This window comes from Schistocerca nitens, chromosome 4 (genome assembly GCF_023898315.1).
Source record: "Schistocerca nitens isolate TAMUIC-IGC-003100 chromosome 4, iqSchNite1.1, whole genome shotgun sequence".
Taxonomy (NCBI): Eukaryota; Metazoa; Arthropoda; class Insecta; order Orthoptera; family Acrididae; genus Schistocerca; species Schistocerca nitens.
In genome coordinates, this window is record NC_064617.1 from 733,418,194 (window position 1) to 733,433,906 (window position 15,713).

The 15,713-nt window shown below is 42.4% G+C and overlaps 1 protein-coding gene across 3 annotated transcripts in view; it reads right to left on the minus strand.

The window, feature by feature from the left end:
- Window positions 1–15,713, minus strand: part of LOC126251753 (uncharacterized) — a 131,355-nt gene that overhangs the window by 82,151 nt on the left and 33,491 nt on the right. For all 3 annotated transcript variants that reach the window (XM_049952365.1, XM_049952363.1, XM_049952364.1), the window contains exon 3: window positions 4,803–5,084. In XM_049952365.1, the coding sequence (XP_049808322.1) occupies window positions 4,803–5,084 (282 nt within the window). The remainder of the gene's footprint in view (window positions 1–4,802; window positions 5,085–15,713) is intronic.

Below are 15,713 nucleotides of genomic sequence, written 5' to 3' on the forward strand. Positions count from 1 at the left end.
GGGAAGCAGTGATTGGGAAGGGAGTAAGACAGGGTTGTAGCCTCTCCCCGATGTTGTTCAATCTGTATATTGAGCAATCAGTAAAGGAAACAAAAGAAAAATTCGGAGTAGGTATTAAAATTCATGGTGAAGAAATAAAAACTTTGAGGTTCGCCGATGACATTGTAATTCTGTCAGAGATAGCAAAGGACTTGGAAGAGCAGTTGAATGGAATGGACAGTGTCTTGAAAGGAGGATATAAGATGAACATCAACAAAAGCAAAACGAGGATAATGGAATGTAATCGAATTAAGTCGTGTGATGCTGAGGGAATTAGATTAGGAAATGAGACACTTAAAGTAGTAAAGGAGTTTTGCTATTTGGGGAGCAAAATAACTGATGATGGTCGAAGTAGAGAGGATATAAAATGTAGACTGGCAATGGCAAGGAAAGCGTTTCTGAAGAAGAGAAATTTGTTAACATCGAGTATAGATTTAAGTGTCAGGAAGTCATTTATGAAAGTATTTGTATGGAGTGTAGCCATGTATGGAAGTGAACATGGACGATAAATAGTTTGGACAAGAAGAGAATAGAAGCCTTCGAAATGTGGTGCTACAGAAGAATGCTGAAGATTAGATGGGTAGATCACATTACTAATTAGGAAGTATTGAACAGGATTGGGGAGAAGAGAAGTTTGTGGCACAACTTGACCAGAAGAAGGGATCGGTTGGTAGGACATGTTCTGAGGCATCAAGGGATCACCAATTTAGTATTGGAGGGCAGCGTGGAGGTTAAAAATCGTAGAGGGAGACCAAGAGATGAATACACTAAGCAGATTCAGAAGGATGTAGGTTGCGGTAGGTACTGGGAGATGAAATAGCTTGCACAGGATAGAGTAGCATGGAGAGCTGCATCAAACCAGTCTCAGGACTGAAGACCACAACAACAACAACAACACAGAGGTAGGTGCTAGTCCTGTTACTGAACCGTGGTCAGTGAATTCGAGTCATGAGCTCTATGGATCAAGAAAGCGCAGAGGAATTATTATAGCTATTGGTGAATACACTACAGTAAAACTGACGACACTCTTCAAAGTTGGAATGCCATCTTAAGGAGGAAATGAACCAAAGCACTCTTGCTACTCTTGCCAGGAATTTTTCGCAAATATCAATTCAGTTGTTGAATATTGTGCACCCTACAGTGAAAAGGTGCGAGTTTTAGCTATTATTCCCAGAACATTTTCAGATAAAACAGTTTTGAACCACGTTCCTTCAGTATCAACGTACATGGTAGACAAATAAAGAAATGTGAGGTGTGTGAAAGGAATGTTTGGAAGACCGGGTCCCTATTATGGTCATCCTGTAGAAGCAGATCAAGTTCAAATAGTGCAGTTATTCTATCTGGAAGATAAATGGGACTGTTCTCGCCAGAGTGCCAACAAGAAAGACACTATAACTGTAACAGTTGAAGGTCAAAAAGTTGTGGAAGAGAAAAGTAATATGACTCGCAGTATTAAAGAAACTTTTGCAAATTATATGAGTAACTATACAACTTCACATATCGAAAGATCAAAATTTTATGCACTACGACCTAAGTGGGTACTTACTCACCTACCAGAGATGTCTGATTATGTGTGTATGAGCGAATTTTGAACTTTGTTTGGTAACTTTGAAGAACTTACAGGAGCACTTGGCATATGACACCTTGGTTGGGCATGTAAAGTGATTAGTAGTCTGTGACGTAAAGCGAGAGACTTACTTGTGTCAAGAATGTGGTGACTGCCCTGTAAAGGGATCACTGTCTTTACAGACACTTGGCCCAGAAGACGTAGCAGATAACTCTGCAGAAATAACATATGCGGCATGGGAGGAAAATAAACTAATTAACAAAACTGTTGCCTTTGACAGTTTCATTAATGAACTTGGTAAATGGTCAGTGAAAGCAGTAACAAACCAACATGTGAAGAAATTGCAACCACAACACATTGCCGAAGTGAAAGGGCGTGTACAGGCTGAAGAATTATGTTTAGTGCTTCACTGTGATTTTGCTGAGAATTGGTCTGTATTTCTCCCACAAAATGTACACGGATGTCATTTGAGTAATGACCAGATTTAGATTTTTACGGGAGTGACATATTTTCAAAACAAGACCACAAGTGTTGCAGTTATAAGTGATGACACAGTACGTGACTCAGCACATGCTTTGCTAGCAATGCGCTATATTCTTCAACTGCAAACAGGGGTAGAGAAGATCATTATTTCTGATGGTACTCCTAGTCATTTTAAAAATCGTTACCAGCTGTTTGAATTGAGCAAGTCGGTTTTGCCAACTGATTAAGTATACAGTGCTACTGGTCACGGGAAGGGGAGGGGCCTTGTGATGGTGTAGGCGGCCTGCTGAAGCACCATGCTACAAAACATAATCTTTCCAGGCCAAATACAGCTGCGATTCAAAATGCTGAGGATTTTACTAGAGTCGTGAAATCGTACACATCCACAGCCCTCATTCTTTTGTCCAAAGAGGAAACTGAAGAATTCCGTGAGCAGAAAAAAGGAAAATGGTCCAAACACACTACTCCTGTTAAAGGAATTCAGAAGACACATTTTTGGACTCCAAATGATAGGTGAAATATTGCAAGCACTTTAAAGAGCAAGAAAGAAGAAATTTCGTTCGTTCCGCCAACTCCTTAGAAACAGCAGGATAATATTCAGATTCACAACCTAAGAAGGGGGATGTTTGTGGTGCGTATGTGTATGACTGTGAATGACGAATTGCAGAGATTGTAGACACCACTTATGAGTTAAACGAAATTGTAGTGAACGTTATGCTACCACATGGACCAGCTGCTGGATATAGGTTTCCAGCTGAAGGACAGCAACAACGCAATCAGTGCTCACTTCCTGTTGACAATCTTTTGAAGATTGTAAGTGCTCCAGTTCCTATACGTTCAACCGTAAGGCACCACTCTACATCAAAGGAAGGTACTGAAGCAGTGGAACACATTTGTAGTTCATTGAGTGGCTAATTTCAGTACAAAACGGAGTGCACAGAAGTTATATAAATTGGAACCTTTAAGTCTTTGGACCTCTCTCATACATTATGTAACCATTTAAAATGCTTGAAAAATGAATCTCCTACTCATCTTTCAAAACTAAAATTGCGTTAAATAAGGCAACATTTTGATTTTTATGAACCTGTTATAATAAAACAGGTTTTATGTACTGCAAAATATCAGTTGTTTATAAAACCTGTTCAACCTGAAAGTGCCGGCTCTCCTTTTCAAGGAATGTAGAACTATATGGTACTAACCAACAGAAAAAAAATCAAAATTTTATGGATTGGAATTTTTGAAATAAATTTTTTTCCATAAATTATAAAAAAGTTCAGAACGCTATAGTACAAGAACTTTGACAGATAAGTCCAAATGGAGGATTTCTTTGTAATCATAAAGCAATAATCTTTAAAATAAAAAAAAAACCAACAAAATATCTAGAACTGTTCCAGAGAATTTTTTCCAAAATTCACATCTTCAAAATGGTATGCACAGTGTCATCTTTGAAGGACTGTATCTAGGATTGAATTTTTTTGGACGAAACAAAAAAAAGTGTCCCTTACATAGTCCTTCATTTTAACATATGCTAAATTCAATAACATCCGAGACTATGAAGGTAAGGTTTTCTCCTAGCCTGCCTGCATTGAAATGGACTATGCCTATTGAATTGTGCAGGCCCTAAATTACCAAAGGTGACGCCTCTTTTACAAGAGCTGTATCTATAGCAGGAAGATTAATGGTCACTCTGAGTTTTGCTTGTCTCTTTATCGTTCACAGCGAAAATATGTCAATGAAGTCTACATTTCCTTTTTCACATCTGCTCACTACTGACAGTTCAGTTACTTCCCTGCAAGCATCTAATCTTTTCAACTTATCTTTATTAACACAGTTGTTAGCGTCCCATAAACACGCCCATTCACGGAAAAACTATATCAGCTTTAATGCTCTCTCCATATTCCACTCCACACTCCAGTATTTTTAAGCGCGATAAATATAGACTTTAGAGAGAGCAGGCAATGCCTGCAGATGAAACAGCGACTGTTGAAATTAAGTTCTTCAGGACAGCAACAAGTCGAACTCATATGTTTTATTGAAAAAATTAAAAAAAAAACATTCTAGAGACACACAAAACTACCATCGAACCAATGAATGTTCGATCCGGCGTCCATACTAGGAGAGAGGTCTCAAGGTCAACCAAGTGCCAAAGCTTTGATGTTAGCGACAGGAGACCGAACCACAACCAAGGCCAATCACTTCGTTGACTCCGATTTGCCGCCCGTGCACGCTAAGCAAATCTCGGCCAACAAAGCGGTTAGCTGTGACTACGTAAGCTTGACTCAACTTTTCCGCGGTCCTCCTGGCCCGCCATCTTCAGATGAGTAACCTGTTGCACGTAATCACTGGAACAGCTTACCCACCAGAAGATGGCGGCCAGGTGAACCACGGAAATATTGTATCAAGATGACTTCATGATCCGGCTGCAGACTCGAGAAGAAAATTGTGAAGCGGTTAGCTGTTTTCCATTGGCTTTCGTTGGCCTATTGTGTACGCGCCTTTAGGGGACGGAGCGAGTGCTCTGGTGGCAGTGTTTCGGCTCACTCTGATGCCGAAAAATTAGAAGAAGAAATTGAATGTATGCGGCTGCAGGTCCGAAACGTAACATGTCAGTCATAGCGCTTCTAAAACACGAAGACGCACAACACTGAAGTGGTTACTAGAAGGCTTAAAGCTCAATGTCAGTTAAATACGAACAGCTATGCTGTGAACTTACGTTGAAAATATGGTCGTACACTGTGCCTGGAGGTTTCTGACGGACCACCCTGCGACCGCCTCTGGCAGCTTCTTCTCCGGCTCCTCTAGCCACGGTGCTGAAGCCGCTGTCACCCTCTGACACCCCAGAGTAGAGTCGGACACCGGACATGTAGCCCAGGCCGTCAGCTGCGGCGTCCTCCATTAGGCCAGCCGCCGCGCTGGCTCCACCGGGTCTTCCGGACCCCGCGTGGAAGCCATCCCTGTAGTCTTCTCCACCAAATCCCAGCGACGTGGAGGTTCCCTGTGTTGCAACAGAATGATCGATTTGTGAAATATGTGACGTGGTCGATTATTGTTGGTCCCGTCCGAGGCGCTTAGGTGGTGTTCCCACAAGACATCTACTGCCGTGTGCGGGATATAATCGCGGTGTTAAGACTGGAACGGGGAGAGACGAGAGTCGGTACTGGTAGGAGAGTACCAGGAAGTGTGCAACGAGAGAAGGGACGTGGGAGTGTGCCTGCAATAGAGATCAGAAACGGAGCGAATACGAGTCTAATATTCGGGTTTCGTAGTTCATAAATAAATGCGTCGCTGTTACATCAGCTTTCGCAGATCAAGACGCCGCTGTTACATCTGAAATAATGGGCTTCCTTCATTCCCGCTGTAGTTACGCGAGTGGCGATGCGCTCGGGTCATACTCATCGACTCGTTCTCTCTTACCGAAGCACTCAGCAGTGTAACGCTATTCGTGATTTTTGCAGTGGGGAAAGGACTGGAAATGGGACAAGAAAGGAAAGAGGAAGGAAATAAGGACTCTCAGTCGCACAGGGCACTGCGGCAATGTAACGGCGAGAGTTGAAAATTGGTGCTGGACCGGAACTATAGCCCGAATGCTCCGCTTCTCTGGAACGGTTTTGTTAACCGCCTCGGCCATCTGTACACACTTTCTGCAGACCCAAATTCCCGAATTCCCTCTCCTGCATCGCAACGATCCCCCTCTTCCCAGATTTCGGATTCCCGTAGCAGTTCGGACGTTGGTTGTGGATCCGCACATCCGTTCATCAGACAGCCGTTGCGCCCTTAGACTTACAGGTACAAGCGGCCGAGGCCGTTAGCGTAGCCGTTCTAGAGAAGCGGAGCTTCCGGGTTCGAGTCTGGCATAAACTGTCAATTATCGTCGTCGCAAAGCCGGACTGCCTCGTGTGACTGGAAGCCATTATTTCCTTCTTACTTCTTTCCCATTTCGCATCCTCTCCATTCCTTTCACACCGGTTATTCATGTATTTGCATCACCGCGAGTGGTGTCTGTTCTGTCGGACATGTCAGACAGCACAGATATCAACTGTTAGAGCGAAAGATGAGTGTACGACCTTGTTAGTGACACTGACACTAACAAGGCGAAATGACCGTCTGTAGGGCTCAGATGGTACACTCCTGGAAATGGAAAAAAGAACACATTGACATCGGTGTGTCAGACCCACCATACTTGCTCCGGACACTGCGAGAGGGCTGTACAAGCAATGATCACACGCACGGCACAGCGGACACACCAGGAACCGCGGTGTTGGCCGTCGAATGGCGCTAGCTGCGCAGCATTTGTGCACCGCCGCCGTCAGTGTCAGCCAGTTTGCCGTGGCATACGGAGCTCCATCGCAGTCTTTAACACTGGTAGCATGCCGCGACAGCGTGGACGTGAACCGTATGTGCAGCTGACGGACTTTGAGCGAGGGCGTACAGTGGGCATGCGGGAGGCCGGGTGGACGTACCGCCGAATTGCTCAACACGTGGGGCGTGAGGTCTCCACAGTACATCGATGTTGTCGCCAGTGGTCGGCGGAAGGTGCACGTGCCCGTCGACCTGGGACCGGACCGCAGCGACGCACGGATGCACGCCAAGACCGTAGGATCCTACGCAGTGCCGTAGGGGACCGCACCGCCACTTCCCAGCAAATTAGGGACACTGTTGCTCCTGGGGTATCGGCGAGGACCATTCGCAACCGTCTCCATGAAGCTGGGCTACGGTCCCGCACACCGTTAGGCCGTCTTCCGCTCACGCCCCAACATCGTGCAGCCCGCCTCCAGTGGTGTCGCGACAGGCGTGAATGGAGGGACGAATGGAGACGTGTCGTCTTCAGCGATGAGAGTCGCTTCTGCCTTGGTGCCAATGATGGTCGTATGCGTGTTTGGCGCCGTGCAGGTGAGCGCCACAATCAGGACTGCATACGACCGAGGCACACAGGGCCAACACCCGGCATCATGGTGTGGGGAGCGATCTCCTACACTGGCCGTACACCACTGGTGATCGTCGAGGGGACACTGAATAGTGCACGGTACATCCAAACCGTCATCGAACCCATCGTTCTACCATTCCTAGACCGGCAAGGGAACTTGCTGTTCCAACAGGACAATGCACGTCCGCATGTATCCCGTGCCACCCAACGTGCTCTAGAAGGTGTAAGTCAACTACCCTGGCCAGCAAGATCTCCGGATCTGTCCCCCATTGAGCATGTTTGGGACTGGATGAAGCGTCGTCTCACGCGGTCTGCACGTCCAGCACGAACGCTGGTCCAACTGAGGCGCCAGGTGGAAATGGCATGGCAAGCCGTTCCACAGGACTACATCCAGCATCTCTACGATCGTCTCCATGGGAGAATAGCAGCCTGCATTGCTGCGAAAGGTGGATATACACTGTACTAGTGCCGACATTGTGCATGCTCTGTTGCCTGTGTCTATGTGCCTGTGGTTCTGTCAGTGTGATCATGTGATGTATCTGACCCCAGGAATGTGTCAATAAAGTTTCCCCTTCCTGGGACAATGAATTCACGGTGTTCTTATTTCAATTTCCAGGAGTGTATTTAACGAAGGTGTGGTCTGAGAAATTGCGGAAGACGTAAGACGAAAATTAATTGATACAAAGTACACAACTGTAAATGCGTTTCGTATCATAATCCACGCTTCAGACGAAAAACATACCAATTTAGCCAAATGCAAACAAATGATTGTATTGCTTATTCCACCTCCATCATGAGAAAATATACAGGGTGATTCACCTGCCCCGCAATGTGGTAGCTTGCCTTCCTAAAAAAACGAGCGATATTTTCATGTTGTCTCACTCGCTACGCGTAAACTACTAGTCCCACAGAAAGAAATGAGCAGTACCTTTTGTAGGAAATTTAATCAGCTAAACATTGTACTGGCATACGTTTTCGCTGGAGGTCACGGATTTGTAGTTATTCAAGAGAAACCTACAAAAGTGCCCTTCTAATGCACCTTCATCCCACACTCATCCATAAAAGTCAGGATTTTTAGTGTTTTCTCCATGGCACTTCCTCTTACCGCTGTACAAAAATGTCCGACTGGGCGAAGTATTCACTATATTCAACCTTTTGTGGGCTCTCCTGATTGTGCTGTTACCTCTCCAGCGTAGTTCGCAATTTCGACGACATTATTAATTTAAATTTAAATTTGACTTCAGGAAACGTTACGCTAAGGCTAATTATGTCGACAATTCGATCCACACTTAACCCTTAGTAGTTTTGTAGTCAGAGGGTCTGACGAACACAACAATGTAATTGTGTATTTTATCCCGTTAAAACTCACAAAACTCTTTGGTAAAATTTTTCAAAAAAGGCACTTTTACAATTTAAAATGTATCCAAAAGTCACTTACACAATTTGTAGGTTCTCGACTAGACGACGGTGTTACAAAACGAATCAATGAAGAACAAAAAAAGTCGAATGTAGGAAATAATCCCTGCAGTCGCATATATTTGTTTAGTGGTGGGAAGGAGGTCCATAAACAACATACTAGAAATCGTGATGGTGGGCCTAAGTGTGGGAGTGGGGTTGCATTCGAAGATCACTTTGGTATGTTTTTCTTGAATAACTCGAAAACTACGGCCTACAACGGAAACATATCTCAGTAAAAAATTTCAATGCATTAAGTTTCCTACAAAAAGGTGTCGTTCATTTTCCTGTACGAGTAATAGTTAGCTCGTAGCGAGCGAAAGTATATGAAACTCTCGCACGTGGTTCATGAAGGCCAACTATAGCATTGCGGGCTGTGTAAATCGGCAGCAGTATGGGCAGTTGAATCACACTGAAGTACTGCAAATTGAAAGCTCGGTACAGAGCAACGTCACTGTTATATGACTGCGGAAAAAAAGAAAGAAAAAATCGCGCTATTCTGTATTCATTTGCTCACGGCAACATGCGTTTATGGGCTAACAGCGAGTTGTGTAGCTCATCATTCATTTCCGTAATTTATTTTAATAACCAACCACCATTTGCAGATTTCACTCCTTCCTCACGTCATGTTTCTTAGGTTTTGTCTACATAAATGTATATTTGAACAAAATAACATTCATTGGTATCCGAGGTCTCTTAGAAAAGTAGCTGATCTTTGGCCGAAAAAAAAATGGCTTAACTTGAGTGTTGGACACCTAATCACCCTCAAAGTAGTTCCCTTGGATTCCACGTGCATCTCGCTGCTGTGCTGCAATTGTTGGAAGCAAACCGAGAAACCCTCTTTCGGAATAAAGTTTAGCTCGGCTGTGGTTGCTGCCATAATGTGCTCTCTCGTCTGAAATCACTTTCCTTTCAATGGCCTCTTGAGTTTTGGTAACAACGAGAAATTGCAGGGGACCATATCAGGAGAAAAGGAGCCTATTCAAGCACAGGAATCTGGTTTTTCGCCAAAAGTCTGAATCAAAGGCGAGAAACCGCAAGTCCGGTATCTTGCGCCGCACAGCATCAGGTAGGCGATGGAGGACCTTCCTTAGTACTATTTGGTGACTGTTTTACCCTGTGGTGCGTACACTCGTGTTGTACCACACTCAGGGGTCAAAGAAACCAGTCAGCTTCGTTATAACATTGCTGCGCACTTGGCGGACCTTCTTTGGTCTTGGTGACGAGGAATGCTTCCACAGTGACAACTGGGATCTGTTTTCCGGGTCGTACCCGCATATCCAGGGCGCGTCACCAGTGATTCCGTTCACGAAGTAGGGGTCACTGTTTGTGGAGTCTGGCATGTCCTGTAACACTTCAACACGAAGTTGCTTTCGCTTCCCTGTCAGCAGATTGGGCACGAATGTCGCCGACACTCTCTTCATGGCCGATTCTTCGGTCGCAATGGAATGTACCGAGAAGTGCTGATGTCCACCTCTTGAACAATTTCTCTGATAGTCGCTCGACGGTCCCGCATCACCACAGTGTTCACTTCGGCGACGACCTGGTCATTACGGCATATTGATGGGCGTTCGGAGCGTGGCTGGCTTACCACAGACGTGCTGCCTTCTTTAAACCGGTTGTACCACTCCTTGATCTGTGTGATTCCCATAGCATCGTCACCGAAAGGCGTCTGAATCTTTCGAATGGTTCCCTCCTGGCTGTCGCCCAGTTTCGGGCAAAACTTTTTGCAGTAGCGCTGCTCCAGTCGTTCGTCATTTCCCTTGCAATGAAAAACCGACGTGAGCTCTACGCACTACGTTACTCAATTGCTGCTTGACAGCAACTGACGTAATCAACAGGCGGGAAAAAAATTTACGCGTGCGCACGAAGATTCAAGGTTGTTTCATGCAAGCGCGCTGGATTCAGATCCACCAGGTGCTCGCATAGAAAAGAAAAAAAAGAAAACGAGGTCAGATACTTTTTTAACAGATCTTGTACAACTTGCTTCCGTCATTTAGGCAGGTCGAAAATTTTCTGACAGTCCATCGTCCATTTCAGAGCGGCTACAAAACCGAAATTATGACTGTGTGAAATAAATGAGTAGTAATTTACAGTTTAGCGGTGAAAATTCATTTCAAAACGGTTGCGTATGTAGCATAAATGCCGCGATTCCCCGATTGTACGTGAGAACTCGTGTAGTCTCTCTCCTTTCTCAGCAGCCGGCCGGAGTGGCCGTGCGGTTCTAGGCGCTACAGTTTGGAACCGCGAGACCACTACGGTCGCAGGTTCGAATCCTGCCTCGGGCATGAATGTGTGTGATGTCCTTAGGTTAGTTAGGTTTAAGTAGTTCTAAGTTCTAGGGGACTGATGGCCTTAGAAGTTGAGTCCCATAGTGCTCAGAGCCATATTTTCTCAGCACTTGTGCGACAACAGATTCGGGTGACGAGTGGGTGGTGGTAGTAACTCACGAGTCGAGTCTACGGGCACACGTAGGTGACGAGTACGGCAGATGAGATTACAGGAATCGCTGGCGAGTGGAAAGCGAGTGTACGGATCTTATTTCTGATCTCTAGCATGCCGACGGCGACCAGAATTAGGAGTAGATTGGTGCTTAAAGCCCCGACGACAGCGATGTCATTAGAGACGGAGCGCAAGCTCGGTTTAGGGAAGGATGGGGAAGGAAACTCGTCGTATCCTTTGCCAAAGGAACCATTCCTGCATTTTCCTGAAACAATTAAGGGAAATTACGGGAAACCTATGTCAGGATAATCAGAGGCGGGTTTGAACCGTCGTTCACCCGAATACGAGTCCACTGTGCTCGGTCGATCGCGAGCTCAGCTATGTTAATTTGGAAAAGATATTTAAACTAGTTATTAAAAAATAAGGGACCGACTGGAGGTATCTGTTTTGTTGCGGCAGTGATTTCCGTAACCTCACACTGACGTTTCTCGACACGGCAAGCTACGAATTGTGAATAGACTATAATTACAATGACCACTTATTGAATTAAATAAGCAACTTCTGGTTTTCAACAGATTGACAACGTCAAAATGCGAACCTTGTCGGTACCCAACATCATCATTACAATAGGCACAGATGTGGAATACGAAGCTGTAAACTTAATTTATTCTTTGCTTTGATTTGAGATTGCCAGAACTACATTAATTTTAAGTTACGTTACTTTCTTTTGTCTTCATTCAATTAGATTGAATGCCTTTGCCTCTAAATATTATTGAACAACACTGTTAACTTATCCGTGCTTCATTTTTTACCAGCTTAAATTATCTTTTAGAAAAAAAAGGGGGCAATGATAGTCTCAATATTATGGTTTTAACTATTGAAACAACGATAATCTGGTATACAGTAACTGTAAAGTAATGGACCTTAATTAGGTGACAATGAGGATAAATATAAGATCAGGAATCTACAGTTTTTACGTACAACACATTACTGAACTAGAATTCAGTGAGAATACCACAGAGTTACTAAATTGAACGAAAGTAAATCAACCTGACTGTTCCCTGTAGATGTTAAGCCGTCGTCTTAGTTGTTGTTACAGTGCTCCCCTTGCTCCATGTAATATTGCAGGCACACCTTGATTCGCAATGATCAATTATTGAGCAGGACCTCGATGTTATTTAAGCCTCTTACACCTGCCAGTACTTGTATGTTCTTGGTGCCTCGCTAGTAACAACTGCCCCTCAAACATGCTTGATACTACAAGCCAGTTGGAGTGTTCCAGCTTACGTCTCACAACCAAGTCTGCTGACGCCACACTAGCGTCCAGATAAGGCGTACCCACAGAAGTCTTTACACTCTAGATTAGATTAGATTAGATTCAGTTTTTGTTCCATAGACCCAAAAAGTGAGATGATTCTCGTGGATGTGGAACATGTCAGAAAGTATAACATAAAAACATAAGACATTTGAAGATAATACTTACTACCTGATTATTTTTCAGGAGATTGTCAAACTACATGAATACAGTGTGGTAAACTCGAACAGCTCACATTTACAGAAATAATATGCCTTCAGAATCAAACACTGTTATGCACTATTAATAAATTTATCATACACAAAATACCTAATCTTGACTGTTGTAACCAAGTATGGTCAAAACTGAAATCTAACAGACATATTTACTTAAGCTGGCTTAACAGTCTCTGTTAACATATTTATCTATGGAGTAGAAGGAGTTGCATATGCAAAATCTTTCAAACTCTGTTTAAACTGTGCTTTATCTGAAACCAAGTTTTTAATGGTTGCTGGCAATTTATTGGAAATGTGTGTTCCTTCATATTGGACCTCTTTATGGACCAAGGTAAGTGGTTTCAGGTCTGTATGTAGATTGTTCTTATTCTTAGTATTGATACTATATATTGAGCTATTGGTTGGAAATAGAGATGTATTACTTGCAACAAATTCCATTAAGGAATAAATATACTGGGAAGCAGTGGTTAGAATAAAAAGTTCCTTGAACAGGTTTCTATATGATGTTCTTGAATTTACACCACACATGGCTCTTATCACACGCTTTTACACCCTAAAAACTTTAGCTAAGGTTGATGAATTGGCCCAGAAATGATCCTATATGACATTATAGAATGAAAGTAAGCACAGTATGCAAGTCTTTTATATTTATATCTCCTGCATCTGACATCATTCTCACTGAAAATACAGGCATTTTTAGGCGCTTAAGCAGTTCTGTGGTATACCCTTCCTAACTGAATTTATTATTGACTTGTAATCCCAGAAATTTAACGTTGTCAACCTCTTTGATCTGCATGTCTTCATATGTTATACACATGCTGGAAGGAAATCCCTTACAGGTTCTGAGCTGCACATAGCGGCTTTTCTGAAAGTATAATGACAGTGAATTGGCTTTAAACCGTTTATTAATGTCAGTGAAAATTTGATTAGCAGCTATTTCTAAATTTGTACTTGACTTGCTACTTATTGCAATGGTTGTATCATCTGCAAACAAAACAAACTTAGCATCTGGCAATGTAACAGACAAGAGGTCGTTAATGTACACAAGAAAAAGCAATGGACCCAAGATGGAACCTTGATGAACACCAAATGTAAGTAATTCCCAGTCAGATGAAGACTTACTGCTTAGTGCACAGGTATTTCGCAACAACACCCTTTGTTTCCTGTTAGATAAGATTCAAACCACTTCACAGCTTTGCCAGTGACACCATAATATTATAATTTACTTAAGAGAATGCTATGGTCCACTCAGTCAAAGGCTTTTGACATGTCACAGAAAATTCCAGTAGCCTCTAATTTACTATCTAATGAATTAAGTACATTCTCACCGAAAGTGTTAATAACTTTCTCTATATGAGAACCCTTAAGAAATCCAAACTGTGACTTGGACAATATATTATTTGCAGTCAGATGCTTAAGGAGGTGCTTGAACACAACCTTTTCAAATATTTTTGAGAAAGCTGGCAAAAGTGAAACTGGTCGATAGTTTGATGGTATCTCTTTATCCTCCTTCTTCTGAAGAGGCTTAACTTCAGCATATATTATCCAGTCTGGAAATGTTCCACTCATAAGACACTGATTGCACAAATAACTTAAGACAGAACTCAACTCACATGAGCACTCTTTGATTAACTTCATTGATATGTTATCATACCCACTGGAATCTTAGATTTTAAGGATTTTATGGTGGATGCTACTTCTTTGGGAGATGTGAGCATCATTTCCATTTTACTGAAGTTATTTTTAAAGAGCGGTCTCAGACATTCCATTGCACTGTTCGCCAAACCTGGCAGCCCTAAGCTGTCTGTAACAGAAATGAAGTACTTGTTTAATAGGTTTGCAACACTACATGTACTTGTTACCAAAGTCTCATTTATTTTAAGAGCTGTCTGTTCCTCTTCCTTCTTGGCCCCACCTGTCTCTGTCTTCACTATATCCCATAAAGTCTTTACTGTGTTCCCTGATGTAATTATCTTTGTCTCATAATAAAGCTGCTTCGATTTATGGATTACTTGCTTCAGTATTTTGCTGTATTCTTTGTAATGAATTACAATTCTAACATCGCAGCTGTTCCTAGATAGTAGATAGAGTCTTCTCTTTGTTCTACATGACATCATTATGCCTTGTGTAATCCATGGTTTATTTTTTGACTTCTGTGTGATTAGAGTTACCTTTAAGGGTAAACAGTTTTCGAAAGTGGAGGTAACTTTATTAATGAATGCTATGTATGTTCCATTTGAGTCAGAGCCATTGTAAACAATTAATGTCTTTGAGCAATTTCCCGAATTTCTCAATTTTTGACTTATTAATACCCTCCTGTATGCAGATTTAATGGATTTATAATCCTGACAATTTCAACATTTAACACAAGATGCTGCATGTCATGATCAAATAGGCCATTTACTATTGGTTTTGTGATATGACATTTTCCCTAGATTTGTGTACAAAGGTATCAATAGCAGTCTCACAGCATTTACATATCCTAGTAGCGAAGTTCACAGTAGAAACTAAATTGAATGATAGTATTACTGACTGCAATAATTGTTCACTGACAGAGCTTTTCAATAAATCCACATTAAAATCACCAGCTACATCCATTTTTTTTACCATGAGATGGGACAGCAGAACTCTGCAGACGGTAATGCTTTCTCCAACTTTCCTCAATGGCATTAACCCAGGATAAATACATCACAATACAAAAAATTGACATATATTACTAATTAACACATAGTGTCTAAAATTTCCACAAGAAAACAAGGGCATTTTATTTACAGTGGGAATTAATTTTGGGTAGCACATTTGTGTTACAGTATTATGGTAGTAAAGGACATTATAAGTTTTTAATTGATAGTGAAAAGTTACATATTTGTATCTGTTCAAAATTTTGAAGTGCTTGAGCTTAAATTAATGTGTGACAGTAAAAGAAGCCAAATTTTGGACATGTTGTATGACAGTGGATGTTATATGAGAAGTAAAACTGTTTATGTAAGACATTTTAATTAATATGTTGACTATGAATGTTTATTTCAATTACGATAATCAATTACTTTGGTAGCTCACAGTGTGACCATTCAACCAGTACTTTGTGTCTTAAGCTGCTGAATGGCAATAAAATTTTAAAGATTCTTTTTGGCTTTCAGTATACCACTAGCTTGCGCCATTCCCTACAAGTCTATTTCTCTATCTTATCAAATTACTATGTTCTGATCATTAGTAATGTTGTAGTGCACACAGAGAGAGACAGAGAGCGAGAGAGAGAGAGAGAGAGAGAGA